The sequence below is a fragment of the Vigna umbellata genome, chromosome 5 (assembly GCF_029865625.1).
Source record: "Vigna umbellata cultivar VRB3 chromosome 5, Vumbellata_1.0, whole genome shotgun sequence".
In the NCBI taxonomy this organism is placed as follows: Eukaryota; Viridiplantae; Streptophyta; class Magnoliopsida; order Fabales; family Fabaceae; genus Vigna; species Vigna umbellata.
This window is the reverse complement of record NC_142169.1, coordinates 64,958,988-64,978,276: the sequence shown is the minus strand read 5'-3', so window position 1 is coordinate 64,978,276 and position 19,289 is coordinate 64,958,988. Positions and strand designations below refer to the sequence as shown.

Below are 19,289 nucleotides of genomic sequence, written 5' to 3'. Positions count from 1 at the left end.
CGAAAAATTATTTCTGCCACCATCTTCAGAGTTCATTGTCATTAATAATATACTTTGGTCCTCTCTTTACCATATATTGATTGTTAAAATGCTACCATACCAACTACAAAGATCAGGTGAAGATGAAAGAGTGCTTGATGTTATTTGATATAATAAGATCCAACCTATTAATTATAATATACAAGTTTTTCTATAAATCACTTCCTTGATTCAACTTCAAAAAGAAAAAAAAAAAAGAAAAATCGGAATTATTGTTGATTCCTTTTCTTTTTTTAAAAAGATTTACCGTTTGCTTAATAAAATTAAAAGTTCTTATATCATCACTACACACTTGGCTATTAGAGAATGGTACCATTGAGCTGTGAACAAATTGACATTATTAGTGTAAAATAACTTCCAACGTCATACTTGTAACATAGTTTGAAGCATCTAAATCTGACACACATTCCTTTTTTAATCTTTTTTATATGCAGTTTGAACTTTGAAGCATCTAACATATGATGCAAAGCATAAAGAACTGAGAAATTAAAATAAGAAACACAAAAGTCACATTTACACCATTCAAGAAGCAAGCATACATAGCAGAGTCCCAACATGGCCACAGCTTAATAAGAGCCCCACTACCCCCGACAGACATATGTTAATGTGTGTAATACATATGGGGAGGGATTAGGATAATGTTAATATATATACAACCATAGCTTTAGGCCCATTTTGATTGCAAAGGTATACAAACTATAAGCTGATGATGGTAGCAAATATTCAATATAACGAGGTAGCTTCAGTTTTTTTTAACACGAGAAAAAAAAATAAAAAAAAATAAGACAAGTACTGTTGCCATTGTGCGAGACACGAGAATTCTCTATGCTGCTTCAGCAAACCCGACTCTCTGCTGACCATAATCAAAGATGGTGTGATAGGGCCCCATGAAGATATCTCCAAGGATCCTGCGTTTATGATGCCATGCGTAATGAAGTGATAATCATATCAAACGCATCACAATAAAAAGGAAAATGCTACAGTGTGCGTTTCAAGCAAATTAAAGTTTAATGTACCATAGAGGGCCACGAGGAGGAGGCACATCCATAGCAATGAAGCCACTGATGCATTGGGCTTGAGGACCTTCTCCCACCTTCAGTATATACTGAAGAAACCAAATACAAAACTGAATCAGGGAGACAAAATACATGAAACATGGCAATCATTCATTCATACAAATTGCACTATTAAGTGTAATTATCACTATTGTAGCAGTTTAAAACTCTGCTTCTCTATGCTTTAGTTCTGCCTGCTGCTCCACCTTCTATTTTATTCTAATTTTATTTTAACCAATTTATAAAGCAGCAAATAGAAAATATTATTCAACCAACAAATTCAAAAGGTCATTTGGTCTTTCTGGATTAGTCCCCCCACCCCATCGAAACAATAAACACTAGTCACTGCGCGTATTTAAGGGAAACTAAGGGAAACTAAGGAAAACAATGTTTTTCTAATGGGCTTCAAAGGATAAGGTTTCTTTGTTTGATTTAAACCCTTGTGATTCATCCCATTATTTCAGTAGTGAAATGTTATTGCAAATTGAGGACTTTTCAAAGCAGAATTTAGCTTCACAAACTTAGTTTATCTTTTCTAGTTCGTTCTTCTTTACCTACAACAATTAAATTCCTTTTTCTAGTTACAAACTCTTACACAAAATTAAGCACAGTCAATGATCAGTCATTGCAAAAGTAACTAAAAACTAATATGTTCTGAAACTATACCTCATTTGGGGAAAGGTCAAAAACTTTTCCACCAATAGTAAAGGAAACAATAGGCATTGAAGAGATTTGTCCACAATCAACAGATGATTGTCCCATTGGGCTGGGCAACTTATCACAAAGCTGAAATATTATCACCAAATGGCATTAAGCATTAACGCTGGAATCAAATGCAGGATTTGAGTACTCAAAGAACAGAATTAAGACTAACTCACCCCATTGACATAATCTATTATCTGATCTTCTGTCTGGTTCTGCCTCAGCTGGTTTTGAATCCAAATAACAGCCATCTCACATGTTGAACAAGCAGCACCCCGAATGCCACCAGATGATTCTCTTTTGTCCTTATCCAAAACACTCTCAATGCCCATGCTAGAGGAAAAATAGGAACCCCTTAGTAAAATGTCAATCAGAGAACATTAAATATACTAGTCTCTGAGCTAATGAGATGGTTTATTATCTTTGGGGCATACCTAACAGAACGAGTCCCATCAAAGGAACACAATCCAATTTGTGAGCAGATCTTTTTAGGCTTTTCCTATAGGATCAAGAGAAAACCATAAGAAAACTCATTCTAAAGGATAACCACATCACAATACCATCAACCAAGATACGCAAGGGATGAATTAAAAATGATACTTACTTCAGCCAAGAGCAATTCCAAGATTGTTTGTCCATACTGTTCGACAACAGACTTGCACTCTTTGCTTACAACTCCAGATGCTCCGATTGCTTGATTTATCTCAGTAATTATAGTCTACAGTGACAAAAACCATGTAAGACATTTCTTCATTTGTATTGTTAAAAGGGCAATCAGAAAAACGGGCCTCAGTCTACAAATTTTAGACCCGGCCATCAGTTAAAAGCATCCTTTAAAAATTACCAAATCATGAAACTCTAAATGGAAATGAAAATCTATATAGCAGCCTGCATTTACAAGCTTTTATTCATACCGTTGGACCAGCCAACAAAGAAGTTCCAGAGTCCGCAATGGCAGAACAGTCACTAGCACAGAACCCTGGAGGACAATATGATAAATAAAGTCAGTACCAATGAAATTCAAAACTGAACCATTTATGGCAGTGCTATCAATATCATGCCATAGAAGAAACAAATAGCTATTTCGGCTAACTTCTTTTCTACGTACCAGTGGGTTTACCGGCAATGAGCACCTCTCCCATGTCAAACTGTTCAGGAGAAAAAGTTAACAAAGAAAAACTATTGTAAACAAAACAGAAACACGTGTTGCATAAGCTATGCTGCATAAATACTGTTATGAGTCTCTGTTTTGCTTTGCTACAAATTCAAGTATGGGAGTTCAGCAAGATTTAAGGGCAACATTAGGAGATATACAGTATAGAAATATAAAAACAAAAACAATAAAGTGCTAAGATTACAATGTTATGCATGAACTAAAATGTACTTGAGTGATAGGTATTGGGTACAAAACCATGTATACCAGTTAATACCGGTATATAGGTAAAACCAGGTATGCCAACTATTTAAGGTTACTATACATCAGAAAGAACAAGTATACTATAAAAACAAATATGTTGATACTGACCTGCCAATATCCTTTTCTTGTCACTGGCACATAAGTATGTTTGCCCCTGTAGTGAGCAGAATCAGCACCACCAAAAACAATCTCACCCCCATTCTCTTCTTCTGGTTTACGATTTAACCAAAATGAAAATACTGGATCCTTTACAAGACCTTGTTCAACCATATTGTACCTATGACATGAATATGCCTCATAATGACAACGAAAATAAAAATAATAACAGAAATGATAGCTTAAAGTTAAAATGTGAACTTATACCACACTGGAACAGCATTTCCCACTGAGATCTCCTGAAATCCAAGTCCTAGTATACCATCAAACTTAGCTGCCACAAATGTAACTCCAGGTTCTCTAGTTGCTTCAATAAATGCCTAATGGAAATTAAAGAGTAATATATATTAATTGATGATTAATCAACATATTATGAAAGAAGCCAACACAACTGACATCATACTATGTTGGTGTGAAGGAAAAGAAAAAGAAAATAGGGAGTGATAATCAACATTACCTGGTTATTTACAACTACGTCTCCAACTCTGACATTGTCATTGCTAAAGAAACCAGAAATACTTCCACTACCGTATTGAATTGCAGCAGAAGTCCCTAAATAACAGGATGACAAACCCGAGTTTAGAATAAGGACAACATCTTGGCATCACTTCTTTAAAAGTCAAGTTACCAAAAGTAAAAGAAAAATGACATTTGACTTCGTAAGTTATGAATTATGTTATGCAATCCAAATTAGATATATTCAAGAAAAAAAAAACTTCTAAACACTGCTATTGCCAATAATTTTAAAAAAATTGTAATGCTTTGTGTAATTCTTTGAGTTGAAAAGGCTCAACGGCAGAAAACTCTCAATTAGATCCTTTATATGATAAAGGCACGGTATTCAGACCACCCCCCTCCAAAACCGATTTTTAATCGTCTGAAAGGGTACGTAGTTTTTTGTCTAGAAATTACATAAATCTTGAGAATCAATCAGATAGAAACTTCACAAGATAATCAAACACTTGCACAACGCATTGTCGAATTAAAGAACTACAAACCATCCATAAATTCTGAACAAAAAAAAAACGAAAGGTAAAGCCTCATAATCAGAAAGGGAAAAAAAATGAGACAAACCATTTTCCTTGTAGGTACTGGATTTGCTGGACTTGTACTTAGCATGCGTGTAACATGCAAGCTGCACCGTCATGCAAAACATCAGGATTAACAAGTTTCCATAAAAAAGGAGAAAAGAACGGACACGCCTTCATATGACGGTTACGAAAAACAAGCTCACCGAGAGGTAACATTTAGAAGACGGCACCCACAAATTAGAGCTACCGGTGTCAAAAATCACAGTGAACGTCTGAGGAGGGGTACCAATGGCTATTTCACCATAGTACTGAGCATCCAAGTAGTTCTTCAACGCAACAATATCGGCGCCGTCAGCGCCAAGAAGAATGTTCGGAAGAACGTTCTTTCTCAATTCCTTAAACCGAATAAAGTCATCGCCGTCCGATTTGATCTTTTTCAGTCCAATCCGGCGCAAGCCATCGTTGGGTGCAGACGACGCCAGAGAAAACAAGAGGGCCCACAGACAGAAACAGAAGACGATCACATTTGACATGCTTCCCGTTTTCAATACCTGTTCAACCATAATGAAACCGAAAAAGTTACGATAGTGAGGACAAGAGTGCAGATGTTTCATAAAACGCATCGATTAAAAATAGTAATAAGATGGAAGATGAGAGAAAACAGAGACAGATGAGATATGGAACAATGCATGCATGCAAAAAGTGAAAAGAAGATGAAGAATGGGATTACCAAAGGAAACGAAAGCAGAGGAAGAATTAATGGAATTGAAATGAGGAAGAGAAGGAGAATTTAAAGGTGGGAAGAAGAGAAAGTGAGTATCTGGTTCTGGGTGGCAGTGTGGTGGGGCCAGCTGAGGTTTTAAGCTAATCTCGCACTCATTGTGGGTCCCGTATCTTTAACCGTTCATCAAACTATGATGAGGAATTGGGAGAGTGGGTTTTCTCGTGACCCTCCGATGTAACTGATTCGCTTTCGTACCTCAAAAGTTAATTATGGTTGGTTTCCTTAACACGCCACACAACACAACTCATCCTCCTTAATTATCCCCATTTTCTCTTTATCCAGCTTTGTTTAAAACCTAAATATAAATTATCGTTAAACATGTTAAATATATATAATAAAATTAGTTTATAGTGTACTTATTTTTAATTAGTAATTATTTATCGGTTAAAATTAAATGAGTATGAATAAACCGAATTCCATCTATTCACACTTTTGTCACTCTTGCCGTTGCTGATGCTAAGGATCTAATTTAACGCAAGATTTTTTTTTTTTTTAATGTTTCAGCTTTCAGTTTCAACTCATCAATTTAATGTTCTTTAACGATTAAATATATGAATTGTTAATTATGCTTAAGGACTATACACAGATCAGATTTTTATAATATTTGAGATGTAACTTTTGAGGTGCTTAAAAAATGTGATATTCTCTCTTTACGTGATGGAATAAACGTATCAAACGTGAGAATATCTTTTAAAATTTAAACACCATAATTTCTTTCTAATTTTTATCAATTTCGTATATTATTTTTTTAAAACTATCTTTTAATCTGTTCCTTTATATTTCATGTCTGAATTAGATTTTTTTTAAATCATTAAATACTTAAAAATATCTTTATTTCATTATATAAAGTATTTATTATAAATATAAATATAATCTATGTATATAAAATAACTATATGCTGTGAATTTGATTAAATTAACTCGTGCATAGTTTAAAACTAAAAATTAAAGAAATTATACAAGAAAGGCTCTACAAATTAAATTATGCGTAAACTGACTTTAATTCGTAAAAAACATGATTATATTTTTTTATTGAAAGTTTTTATTGAAAAGTTAGTTCAATCGTATTTATATATTAAAACATTTAATGTTATAAATTTTAGTTATATTGAAAAATATTTACACTACGAATACTGACAAGACAATCTTATCATGATAAAATTAATTTTCATAACTTTAAACTTACCTATTTTAGTTAAAATTTACATAAAAAGTAAAGTTTAGAATAAGAAAGTTAAACATAAATAGAAGCTATTTGATAAAAACTTGCTACAATAAAAATTTAGGATATCCCTATGTCGTATTAGTTAATTTAATATATAAAAAAAAAATAGGATAACTATAGTGTATTTGTATATGATTGGGGAACAAATATTAAACTTATCACATTAACACGGTTGTTGACTTCCTTGATGAATAAATAATAGATATTATTTTTTTTATGGGATTAAGGAGGTTATCTTTCTTAATTGAAAATTTATTTAGATGATTTTTTTTTTCTTAATTCTCCATACAAAATGAAAAATAAAAAAGACTTTTATATAAACAAAAATTAGTTTATTCATGAGTTATTTTGTAGAACCTTTTTCATTTAATTGATCTGAATTTTTGTTTTTAACTTTTGCTTAAACTAATTTTAGTATATGAGATTTCTTTTTTTTTGTCTATATGTACCTATTCTCGAATTTTCCATTTATTTATACATCTTTGAGAAAGGGAGAAAGTGGCTCAGGTATGCAAAAACTACTTTAATTTCTATTAGTTCCTCGTCTCTTTCTTTTAAAATAAGCTTCCAAAATTTTCAAAAGTACATAATTGATTTTCATATTTTAGAAAAAGATTCTTAGCATCTACAAGTTGTACAACATTTTAATTAATTCAATTAAAGTAAGGCGAATTCATTTAAAATGTAAGGTTCATTTAAGCTGAATTTAAGAAGATCCTAGAAAGCAACCCACTAATGAAACAGGCAAGAGCAGAAAAAAAGTTCATTAAAAATATTTTGTTTATAAGCGAAACAATAATTTAGAGTTCTTTGTCCTAGAAGCATTGGTGAGTGGTGCTTGGAAGCATTAACAGAATCATTAATGAGAGAGGAGAAGACATTATCAAATTAAGGAAAATTAAGGAAGGTGTGAAATCAATGTTTTCTTTTATGGAGTGGTATTTTTGGGATGAATATCACAAACTTACCTTTAATATGTTAAGAAATAATACAAGAATATAGGAAAGAAGCAAGAAGGTTGGGAAAGAATGAAAGGGAAGTTGAAGAAAGAGTGGGAAAAACGAAAGAGCAAAAAAAGCAAGAAGTAGAAGATAACGTGGTGAAGTAAGGGTTCAAGACATTGCCAAGAAGCAAAGACACTGTGTCAACTTGCAAATAAATAGAACCCACTTTAGTCAGCTTGCCATAACAAACAAATTCTTTTAAAGTTTATCAATCATTTATGCAGCAATTTTACTTTTAATGCCTAATTTTCCCAATAAATCATATTAATTAACCATGATATTTTTAGCAAAACCACTAAATAAAATTTGCAGACAGCTACTTGTAAGCGCTAATGAAGGAAAATATATTGTCAATTAAGTTATATATATTTGCCATAAAGAGCTTGCCTTGCCATTATAATTAATGCTATTCATTTCCATCATTTCTTTTAATTCTAAATAAATGTTTCCGCTGTCATACCTAATTTAATTTCTTAAATATGTTGTTGAATCTCCATGTCAAATAACTCGTTAGACTCTTATGATTTTGTTTATATCTAGTTCTGTATATATTATAAAGAGAGTTCACTGTAAGTGTGAAATTAATTATTCTCAATCTACTTTGTGTTACATTAGTCATTCACATTAGTGGTAGTAAGTGTATATTAATTATTTTTCATATGGAAATAGTAAATATTACAAACTATGAATCTATCTTTCCTTGTTACCATCTACTACTCAAACAGAATATAATTATGATATTAAAAGTATAAGTGATTATAAATATAAATATAAAATATATAGAAAATGAGAAAAATGTTCATTATATGTTATTTAAGTGAGATTTAATTTAATGGTTATTTTTATTTTAATAATTAATTATGTTTTGGATAAATATTTAAAGTGGCAATAATGAGATATTGTATCTAATTATATAGATAATAAACTCTTTTATATAAAAAAGATAAAGTCTTTGGTGTCAAAAAATGTCTTTATATACTTAGCATTTATATTATATTTAATAACAAAGCTTTAGTCTTATATAATTTAAAATGTTTATCTTTTCTTATCATAATCAAGTTATTTTTTGTACGCTTTCATTTATTATTGTCATAACTACCATCGTCAACAATAAAATACAAAAATATCATAATGAAACGAACATCTAGCATATGATTCCTTTAAATAATAGTTGTATTCTTGCAAACAAACATCATTAACACCAATAACATTTGAAACACCATCATTATCCATTTTCAGCCCTGCAAAATTTTGACCCCCTCATACTAATTTCAGATACATTTTCCAGGAGCTTATTTTGAGATTTTGGTTTTTGAAAACTTTACCTTCACCGTTTCATTCATTACGCATCTCTATCAAAGCTTTCAGGAAAACCAACACACACAACAAACCAGTTTATCGTTTCTCCATCAAAAAGACAACATTCATATATAAAATATGAGCTGCAGGTGGAAATTGATGGGGTTCAAAAAGCAATGGCCTAAGACTAATTAAAAAAATCATAAATCTCATTTTATCCCTATTTAAAAAGTTAATAAAAACCTTAAAATTCTCTCCTCTCTTCACTCGGAATCAGAAACTATAATAAAATACAATGGAAAAGACAACATGCTTCGGGGAGAGCCAATTTGGGTTTAGAATATTTTCATAAAAACTATATTTTGGATTCACCAATTTGGAATATTTTCTTTTTAAAGTCGTTTATGTGATTTGGAAATGTTTAATAAAATATTCAACCCAAAATGTATTTTTTAAATATATTCTAAAATATATTTTTGAATTTGAAAATTTGTTTCAGAATATAATTTTAGAATGCATTTCAGAAAACATATTTATGAATTTGAAAATATCTTTCGAATTATGTATTTCAGGATGTAATTTTTTTGCAAAATGCATTTTAAATTATATAATTAAAAGATATTTTCTCCAAAACGTATTCCCAATTCTGAAATACCTTTCGATTGCAGAAGTTTTATGAAATATTAAAAAATTGAGGAGCAGATGTAACTTTTTAAATTTTTATTGTAGTTTTAATAAAGGGTAATTTGGAGTTTAAGAGTTTTACGAGGTTTGAGGAAGAAAAAAGCGAGGTGCAGCTAGAAACAGCCTTAAAGTATTGGGTTAAATTAATAGGCCCTCTAAAGATAGATTGTGTAATGGGCTGGGAAAGATGCATAAGGTTTATAGTCGTTGAAGTTAAACCTTTCGTCAAATCAGGATATGAGAATTTTTATTTTGTAAGTTTCTTAGAATATTATAAAAATTCTAAACATGATTCATCTTGAAAAACTTTGTATTGATAATATATATATATATATATTATCAACTCATCTAAGCTTTATATTAACAATCATAATACAAAGATAACAAAAATTTAAATTTATATAAAAATTTCCAAATAAATTAACTGAATATCTCATTATTTTACATCTATGTAATAATTTTTAAATTCACTTGTCAGTTTTTTAGTTATTTAAGATTGGAAAGAACCTAAATCAAATTCAGCTTGATTAAAAATAATTCTTTAAAACTGAATTTGACATTTAAAGTGCGTATGACTATACGTTTATACTAAAAATGCATAGGTTACCAAACTATTTTATAAAGCATCAAGAAATATATTATTTATCAAAAAAAGTATATCTATTTAAAATTATTTAATAAATTATTATATTTATATACAGAAAAATATGTTTGTGAATTATTATTATTTTTTATTAAAATTGAATTACTATGAGATAATAATTGTTATATATATTTTTAATTTGATTTAGTAGTGGTTTGTATATCTTGCAATTGATAATAAGATAGTTCAGTATTATAATGAAGACTCACCTTAGTATTGTCTTTTGTCAATATTAATATAAACGGTTATTGACTTTGTTTCAATTTAACTCTGTATATGTTTTTTTTAAATGAAACAATATTGTTTTTTTTTAAATTGAGACAATTCATTATTTGTATAAATATTATATTAATATATTTTTAATACATCATATTATTATATATTATTAAAATATATTTTGTTAATCGTAACTTTAAGAACTAAATTTGAATATAAATAGATTAATAATATTAAATAAAATAATATGTTAAAAAGTTATTTTTAATAAAAGTATAAATATAACATTTAAACTAATAATAAATTATGTCTCAATTAATATATTTTTAGAAAAATTAGGACTAAATTAAATCAATAAAACATGTGTAAAAATTAAACTGAAATATAAGATGATAACATTGACACTTACATATAACATTACACTTACACATAATATTACCATGTCAGGTAACTTAACACTTAACAACAATTTCTTTTATAAAAAACATGATGATAAAAATTTTAAAAAATCACCTTGATATGTGACATGGAAAATTTATTACACTTATTTATTTGAAAGATAAATGTATCTTTTGAAAGTGAAAAGGTGCAGGGAGAACTCCTCAAATTTGGAAAGGAAAAAAAAGACACTCAACAGATGAAAAAGACAAATTGAAGACAGAAAGTGTAGATAAAACCGAAGGGGTATGCTATAGGGGATAAAAGACAAAGAATGTTGAACGAATTTGCTACCTATAAACAATTAAAATAATTCATATGCAATGAACATGGAATATCATGACATGTTTGGGAGCATCACGAGACTAAGGTCACTTTATTTGAGGGCTCACATGAAACTTATGAACCCACACACTAACAACTTTGATTTTGAAGAACATTGAAAAAATATCTATTTTTATTTTCATCTTTACCGTCTATGTGCAATGACATTTATTCATGTGATAAAACAAATATAAAAATATTCAAGGTCAAAAGAACAACAACACATAAAGATGATTATTACAATGATATTATTGTTTATATGTCTTTCTACATTCATTCCAAATAAAATTTGAAGTAAAAAAAGGTCATTTTAAGCTTAACCTTTTGCTACTTATTTTTGTCTCATTACATTAGCTTGTGTTTTATTAGACATTAGTAAAATTATCATTATTGAGTCTAAAATTGATGTAAAATGTTAAAAGGGTTTTATTTTATAACTTTTGTTTTAATAATATGAGTGTATATAAATTAGAAATGATAAAATAGGGTTTTTCATCAAACTAGGCATATTTGCCTTTAATATTACCAAAATGGGCAGATTCAACCGAAATTACGAAAATGGGGAAGTAGTGGGGGTCCAAACGACTTCAATTGAAGAAGTCGTGCCCCCATACACGACTTCACACTGTTCATTTGACCAGTGTTGAAGTCGTGCACCCCAAAAACGACTTCGGAGTGCTGTAATCGATTACCAAACACTGTAATCGATTACCACGTCTTTTTTTCGTTAAAAATAATAAAAGTATTGAAGTTGTACCGGGGGATCACGACTTTAATATGAGAAGTCGTGCACCCCCACACACTTTTATCTTTTTTTTAATTTTTAATTTCTTTATTAATTAAAATGATTTATAATTAATAAATAATATTTTTAAATATATTTAAAATAATATAAATTATATCTAATTAATATTTAAAAATTATATTTCATTATAATTTAATTTTATGAATCTTAATTATTATATTATACCTTTTTTCTGAATTATAATTAATTAATAATTTTTTTTATTATAAACTATTTAAAATAATAAAAAATTTTAAAAGTTGAAAACGTTCACGACTTCTTTACTTAAAGTCGTGCACCCCTTCACACTTTTATTTCTTTAGTTTTTTATTATTTAAAAAGATTTATAAGTTTTATATAATATATTTAAATGTATATAAAACATTTTAAATTATACATAATCAATAATTAAAGTTTTTTAATATTATTAAATAAATATATTTTATGGTTTTATTTATTTTTGTAATTAAATTAATTTTTTATATAAGATATTTCAATTAAATAATTTCTAACCATAATTATTGTGATTACATAAATAAAAATGTATAAACTTATTATATTTCATCATAAATTATTTTTTATTATAATTAATTACAAAAATAGTTAATTAATTAAATAGTTAATATTTAGTATTTTTATTAATTAAATAGTTTATAGTGAAAAAAAAATTATTAATTCATTATAATTTGTTAAAAGATATTCTACAATCATAAAAATTCAAAAAAATAAATTATAATAAAATATAATTATTTTTAAATTTTAATTACACAATTAAAATAATTATACTTATAAATTATTTAATTAAAATTATTTTATAAAAAATTTAATTTAATTACAAAAATAATTAAAATTATAAAATTTATTTATTTAATAATATTAAAAAATATAATTATTAATTAGATATAATTTTAATTATATTAAATACATTTAAAAATATTATTTACAAATTATAAATGATTTTAATTAATAAAAAAATTAGAAAATATAAAAAGTAAGAATGAGAGGGGGTGCACGACTTCAATAAGAGAAGTTGTTAACCCCCCACACAACTTTAATTTTTTTTTTAATTTTTTATGAAAAATGACTTTGTAATTGATTACAAGTATCTGGTAATCGATTACCATGTTCTAAGGTCGTTTTTGGGTTGCACGACTTCAACACTGAACAAATAAACAGTGTGAAGTCGTGCTGGGGGCACGACTTCTTCATTTGAAGTCGTTTTGACCCCCACGACTTCACTTTGGGTCAAAATTTGCCCATTTTGGCAATATTGAAGGCATATTTGTCTACTTTAGTGCAAAAACCGATAAAATAGATTATAGGGATGATCAATTTACTAAAATTTGAGAGTTGAAATTTTTAACTCACTAGTTCACTTTAACTCGATTAGTCCATGAATCAAACTAGAAATAATATACATTGACCTATTTTACCATCTTTAATATAAACATAATAAATCTTTCAAAAAATAATTATATATGTACTGTCGTTAAATTTACTCTTTGAAGTGCATATATAATAACACATACTATATGAGGTTGAACTAGACCTTATATTCACTCTATATATTTTATTATGTTTTTTTCTCCCTTACCAACTCAAGTGCGAAAATGTCATTCACAAGTGAATTTAATTTAGTTTTTAATTACAATACTTTTCACTCAACAAAAGTCTATACTTTTTTTTCCACAAAAACTAAATGTTATACCTCATTAAGTATTCTGTAAAACACACACACACACACACATATATATATATATATATATATATATATATATATATATATATATATATATATATATAATTTTAATTAGTGTGCACTAAATATTCAAAAGAAAACATCAATTTTGTTTCGTTTTATTACGTGTTGTTTACCTGTGCTTCACTTCGCATGTAATGACAATAATGCGTTTTCTTTTTCATTGATTCTAACAATAATGTATTAGTCAACGTAACTCTTCCTTTAAAATAAAAGTAAACAATAATTTAAGAAGTATATAACTTACACCGTGACACGTCATAATTTATAACACATACTTCGAAAGGAAGTCATTGTTTTGTAGTTAATTTTTTTTTTTATCAAATCCAAATATTTTTTAGTATACATTGATATTGCTCGCATAAATCATTGAATCACGCATGATTAAAAAATCTTATCCTAAACAGTCATTGAAATTGACTCAAACGCTCGACCCACGTTACGCTCACTATGTTCTCTATACCAAAAAATGGTATCCCTTATAGTTAGTTATACAGAAAGAAACGTTTGAAAGGATGTGAATATAAACCCTTCAATGAAGGATACAAGATAAACCCAGCATGCAGTGTATCTTTCTGGAACACATAATATTATCTTGCATCCGTGTTAAGTTGGTGAAGGAAAAGGAGTTGATCGGAAATCGAAAAATAGTCTCCTCCTTCACATGGAAGCACATGGTGGTCTATTTGAAGTGTTTGATAGAAAAGAAAATATTATCTTTGGTTGGATGATCACCAATCACGCAAGTCAGCCGTTGGTTTGGATAGAGTCAAATAAAAGGTGATGAAGACCCATTTGTACGGTGTGTGAAGTACGGTGCGTGCAAGTGCTCAAACAGAGCAACAAGGTGACATGTCTGGCTCCATTCCTAGTTATAAATACTCTATCATCGTTCGTCCAATGGCCTTAACGTGGACGCGACGTCCATCTACTCAAAGTCAAAAATTGTATCCAACTTTCTCCAATCAACGTCCACCCTCTCACTTTTCCATTTCCACCACATACATTACTATTAAGTTGACCCCATTCTTAATTTATTACTCACTTCATTATTTCAATTACTCTCGTCTACACGTACACCCAGGCCACACGAAGTTGCCTAGAAACTCACTTCCGTTTGCTAAAGTCCACCTATCCATTACTACTTCCTATCCAACAACTAGTCATTTACGTGTCATATCAAGAGTAATGGCCGTATTTCTTGACCAATGGGAAAATTCGAATATTCCTCGCAACACGTTCAATATTGGCTGTTAGCATATCAGTTTTTTTCTTTTCATTCTTTTCTTTTTTGTTTTTTCGGATGGGTTACCATCTAGGTTGTTTTCGATTTTGTCACAATCCATGCTGGCCAATATAGAAAAGAAAAGATAACCACATGACAAAGGAAGAAGATAAAAGACGATTCTTCATTTGCCCTGTCTATTTACTCCCGAGAATTTTTGAATCAAATATACAACATTATTCAAAGGAAAAGAAATGGTACAAATAAATTAAACATTTTCTGATCTAATATATCCCTCCCTCCCATGACATGGTCTAATAAGAATATGAACATTTACGGTGTCATTTTCCCTTATACCCATGTACAAAAATACAAAGTTTATGGAATAATGGTATTAACCAAAAAATGGAACGATGAGGAAAAAGGTTCAGTTTCCTGAAAAGCTGCTGATGGTAGTCCTGCTTGTGCTGTTGTTGTTGTTATTGGTGTTATTGTTTGCATTATGAGAACCGCCTATGATAGAGGAGATTGCAGCGGCGAGGACGGCGGTGAAGTTTGGATTGGAGGTGATAGCGGCCGCGGCGGCACTGACTGTATCAGCCGACGAGGGTTGCTGGCTAGACTGTAAGGGTGGTCTAGAAGCTTGTGCAGCCAACTGGGAAGAACCTACTTCCTGAGATAGTTGAAGACCAGAGAATTTTGATTGATTATAAAGTGTTTGTGCTTGCGCAATTGGGGTGGCTACGGATCCAAAGTTCTGAGGCTGCCCTTGGAGGAAGGGCACTTGGAATGGGGTAGCTGGTCTCTGAAATTGCAACGGGTTCGGGTTATGCGTGAGGTCCAAAGTCACAGTTGGAAATGGTGCCGAAGCTGACAGTGTTGCCATGCTAGAATTGCAAGGAATGATTGCTCTGGCAAGCAAATTGGGGTTCATAATTCCATCTGCACTGGACATTGACCCTGACAGTAACATGCTAGCAGCAGCTGTAGTGGTTGACGCCATGGCCATAGCGGCAGGTGGCAGTGGATGGTTATGTGTACCTTCATAAGTTGTAACCAAAATCGTTCTATCCTCAGCACAACGTTGAACCTAATAAAGACCATGAAATTTCAATTAGTCTGGGCCACAATGCTTGACACACTTATTATATAGTTAATAGATCTTGTTGATGGTACTAATATAAATTGATCAATCAGAAAAACTCACTTGTTTGCGAACTGGGCAACCAACTGCCATAGTGCATCTATAATATGCTCGAGGACATGGGTTCCCCTTGGCCATTTTTTGTCCATATTTTCGCCATTGGCAGCCATCGCTTATCTGCAACAGATCCATTGAGTTAGAGAAGCAATTTACTAGTCATCGCTGCCTTTAATAGTTTGTAAATTAATTAATAAACTGATAAAACATACTATATATATAGCATCAGACGTACCATGGGAGCTTCTGATCGAGCACGAACTGAGACACGAGCTTTTCTCATTGTGGCTTCTGTAGTGGACTGATCGATAGCACTGGAAGGGTTAACTTTCTGAAGCTTATTAGGACCCCAACCTTGGGATTCTGACTCTGGGCTCTCTTCCCTACCCAACTCTCTTTTGGCATTAACATTTCTCACACCGTCTCTTGTTCCAACTTCAATGTTATTGTTCTGAGGTGTGCTCGATCGTGTTCTCTCATCGGAGGAAGAGTCAGACACTTGGTCATCTGCTTCGGCTGCGCCACTGGGACCTATATCAAGGAACTGTCTTGGAACCTTTCCACCACCAACAGCATGATTTTTATCATCCGCCTTTCCCTGAACAACCTGAATTTCAACATTATATATTATTAACACGTTTCAAATCCAATCCAGATCGTTTGCGTAAACAAAACAAAATCATACAATAACCGTGTTATTCACTGTATGCAAAGCAATTTCAGTCTCTTCACTATAATTATAAAAAAAAAAAGGTAGGGCAATTCAAGAAAAGTATTTGTAAATTTAATTTATAAGCACCTCATTTTCTGTGTTCTCAGTGCGCTGGTTCTGATGCATTAATGTCATGAGATGCATCTGCAAGGCCGTGTAGTTACCGGTAACATGGCTCAGCATCTCTTTCAGCTTCTTGTTCTCTTCGTTCATGCGTTGAAGCTCCACTTGCATCTGTGCAAGCTGGATAAAAAAGCAAATACTTATCAATTTCACAATTTTACGGTTAATAAAAACTTAAATAACCACAAACCAGAAATATATAAGTAGGATTTGTAAATAAAATAAAAATATGCACCTCGGTGGTTTTGGCTCGCTTATCTTCTGCATCCGATGAAACCCCATCATCGACGGTCGATTGGTCACTCCCGGTGTTAGCAGTAAGGAGTTGTAAACCAGTCTAGAGAGAGAGAGAAAAAAAAAAGGAAATTTAGAAGAAGAAAATAATAAATAATCCGGGAAAAAAATAAAAAGAGAAAAAAATAAGGAGTTTAGGGAGGTTAATTACATTAACGTGGAGAGGTGTTTCAACAATTTCCTTCTTGACGATGTTGGGTTTAACGTGTTGGTCGTGGGAGGGTGGGGAGGTTGGTTTGGTGATTCTATCAGAGAAGAAGTCGACTTCACCGACGACTTTGCGGTTGTGTTCGTCGTCCTTGGCAGCGGGACGGCTAAGGTTGACGGGGAATCCGAGGAGAGGGAACATGGTGTCGCTGGTGAGTTTGGAGAAAGAAGTGGAAGGCTGTTTGGAAGGGAATGATGAGAGAGATTGCGAGGAAGAGGTGTCAAGGGTGAGTCCCCATCCTTTGTCCATAAAACAAGCAGAAGAAGGAAGAAAGAGTTGAAAGAGGTAGAAGAATAGTATGAGAAATAGAAATGAAGGGAAACTGGAGAGAAAGAGAGAAAGAAAGAGAAAGAGAAAGAGAGGGGTGGGAATGGTATCAGGAAATGAAGTCTTTGTCCAGTGCAATGGGGTTGGGTATAAAAAGAGTTGGAGGGATAGAAGGAGCGTGGACCAAATGGAAATCGAAATTGGACATTTGTGAAAAATTTATCAAATTATTGCGCCAGATGGTGCGTCATCGATGGACAATGTCTATTCTCCAACATGTACCCGCCCACAGTTCATACCCAGTCCACCTCCCCAGTTCACACCTCACAACCCGACCCGGATTTCATCTCCTCTTTCAAACCTAAACCATTTCCAACCAAAATTACTAATCTTTTTTTTTCCTATGTTACTGTATGACAAACATAATTAATATTAGTTCTTAATTAAAATTACCGTTATTAAATTTTTACTGTTTACTAATTTTCTCTTCTGGTTTAAGAATATACTTACAGTGCATTTATTTGAACAGTACTATTCAAGAAGATTGATATAAACGAATTGAAGACTGAAATCATGTTTACATATAGTGGTTTGGAAGCAAGAAAAATGATGAATTTGTGAAATACATGGTTTTTCTATCACTATTTATATGCATATTTGAAAAGAATTGATAGGAAATGTTATCTTTTGCCTTCATATAATTTAATGATTTTTAACTTTCACCGCTAAAGTAAACTGTTGTAATTAATTCTGAAATGGATGTAATTGATTATATATTCGTGTACTTACTTTGTAATAAATTGTAAAGTGGATGGATTACATTTGTATAACCGTATTAATAGATAAATCATATTAATAGATAAATCATAGGATATAATAAAGGTAAGTTACAGTAAACAGATCTTACTGTTTTGAAGCATGGTCGTGAAGGAAGTTCACGAAGATGTTGCATACGATGAAGATAACGTAACTGATTTCACTGCTGGAACTCATTCCAGAGCTTGGCGTAACCAGTTCCAACTTCTACGTTCCAAGCTTTTACACTTAAATATTATTTTATTTTATTTTTTAATTAATTTTAATTTATTTTACTATTTAAAATATTTTTTACCAATACTTTTACCACTAATAGCATTTTAATAATTTTTAATTCTTATAAATTAAAATATTTTTTTATTTATCCATTAGTCAAATTCTATACAAATTTTTTACTTTTAAATCTATTATTAATCACCTTTAAATCTTTAAAAATATCACACAATTTACTCTTAAATTTGTTCAAATTCATTTACTCCCTCCTCTCAAATCCAAAATAAAGCCTTAGTCATAAATATTATAAATTGTATGTTTAAAAAACGAGTTAAAATAATATGTTCCCCAGAAAGCCGTACTTTAAGACCATAGTCAGATTTAGGAGTACGTGATGGAAATGCAATCCCGAGGCAACATATCTTTAACTAAAGAGAAAAGGATATGGTAATTGAATAGATTCTGGAAGTTGTTGGATGAAGGTGGATCCATTAAGAAGCAAAACCCGACCCGATAAGTGAATTTATTGGATAGTACCGGGAGCAGCAGTCTTTGTCTCTCTCTCTCTCTCCTGATTTTAAAAAGGGAAAAGAAGTTTAAATGGTGAAGAAAAAAGAAATGTGTTGGATAAAAGTATCGACGTGCGGGGGGTTTCGTGAAGAAAGGATTTG

General features: G+C 30.9%; 2 protein-coding genes across 2 annotated transcripts; both read right to left on the bottom strand.

The window, feature by feature from the left end:
• Nucleotides 1-531: 531 nt before the first annotated feature.
• On the bottom strand, nt 532-5,278 carry LOC124838514 (aspartic proteinase A1-like). Its single transcript, XM_088116290.1, has 14 exons — nt 5,131-5,278; nt 4,604-4,951; nt 4,444-4,504; nt 3,827-3,921; nt 3,577-3,689; nt 3,322-3,490; nt 2,905-2,944; nt 2,711-2,775; nt 2,401-2,514; nt 2,231-2,295; nt 1,973-2,129; nt 1,761-1,880; nt 1,056-1,144; nt 532-947 (listed from the first exon to the last, which is right to left on the bottom strand). The coding sequence occupies exons 2-14, from the start codon at nt 4,931-4,933 to the stop codon at nt 863-865; spliced, it is 1,503 nt and encodes a 500-aa protein (XP_087972416.1). The 5' UTR covers nt 4,934-4,951; nt 5,131-5,278; the 3' UTR covers nt 532-862.
• Nucleotides 5,279-14,918: 9,640 nt separating this feature from the next.
• LOC124838521 (putative WRKY transcription factor 31) lies at nt 14,919-17,710 on the bottom strand. The gene is made up of 6 exons (XM_047314151.2): nt 17,266-17,710; nt 17,056-17,157; nt 16,785-16,940; nt 16,221-16,592; nt 15,992-16,105; nt 14,919-15,874 (listed from the first exon to the last, which is right to left on the bottom strand). The coding sequence occupies exons 1-6, from the start codon at nt 17,569-17,571 to the stop codon at nt 15,212-15,214; spliced, it is 1,713 nt and encodes a 570-aa protein (XP_047170107.1). The 5' UTR covers nt 17,572-17,710; the 3' UTR covers nt 14,919-15,211.
• Between the last annotated feature and the right edge of the window lie 1,579 nt (nt 17,711-19,289).

Excerpts from the sequence above, each read along its gene's own strand:
- LOC124838514 (XM_088116290.1), bottom strand. The coding sequence starts at position 4,933 with ATGTCAAATGTGATCGTCTTCTGTTTCTGTCTGTGGGCCCTCTTGTTT. Across the intron at positions 2,515-2,710 it reads CTTTGTTGGCTGGTCCAACG|ACTATAATTACTGAGATAAA; the intron begins GTATGAATAAAA and ends TTGTCACTGTAG. Across the intron at positions 948-1,055 it reads CCTCCTCGTGGCCCTCTATG|GATCCTTGGAGATATCTTCA; the intron begins GTACATTAAACT and ends TCATAAACGCAG.
- LOC124838521 (XM_047314151.2), bottom strand. The coding sequence starts at position 17,571 with ATGGACAAAGGATGGGGACTCACCCTTGACACCTCTTCCTCGCAATCT. Across the intron at positions 17,158-17,265 it reads AAACACCTCTCCACGTTAAT|ACTGGTTTACAACTCCTTAC; the intron begins GTAATTAACCTC and ends CTCTCTCTCTAG. Across the intron at positions 15,875-15,991 it reads GTTGCCCAGTTCGCAAACAA|GTTCAACGTTGTGCTGAGGA; the intron begins GTGAGTTTTTCT and ends GGTCTTTATTAG.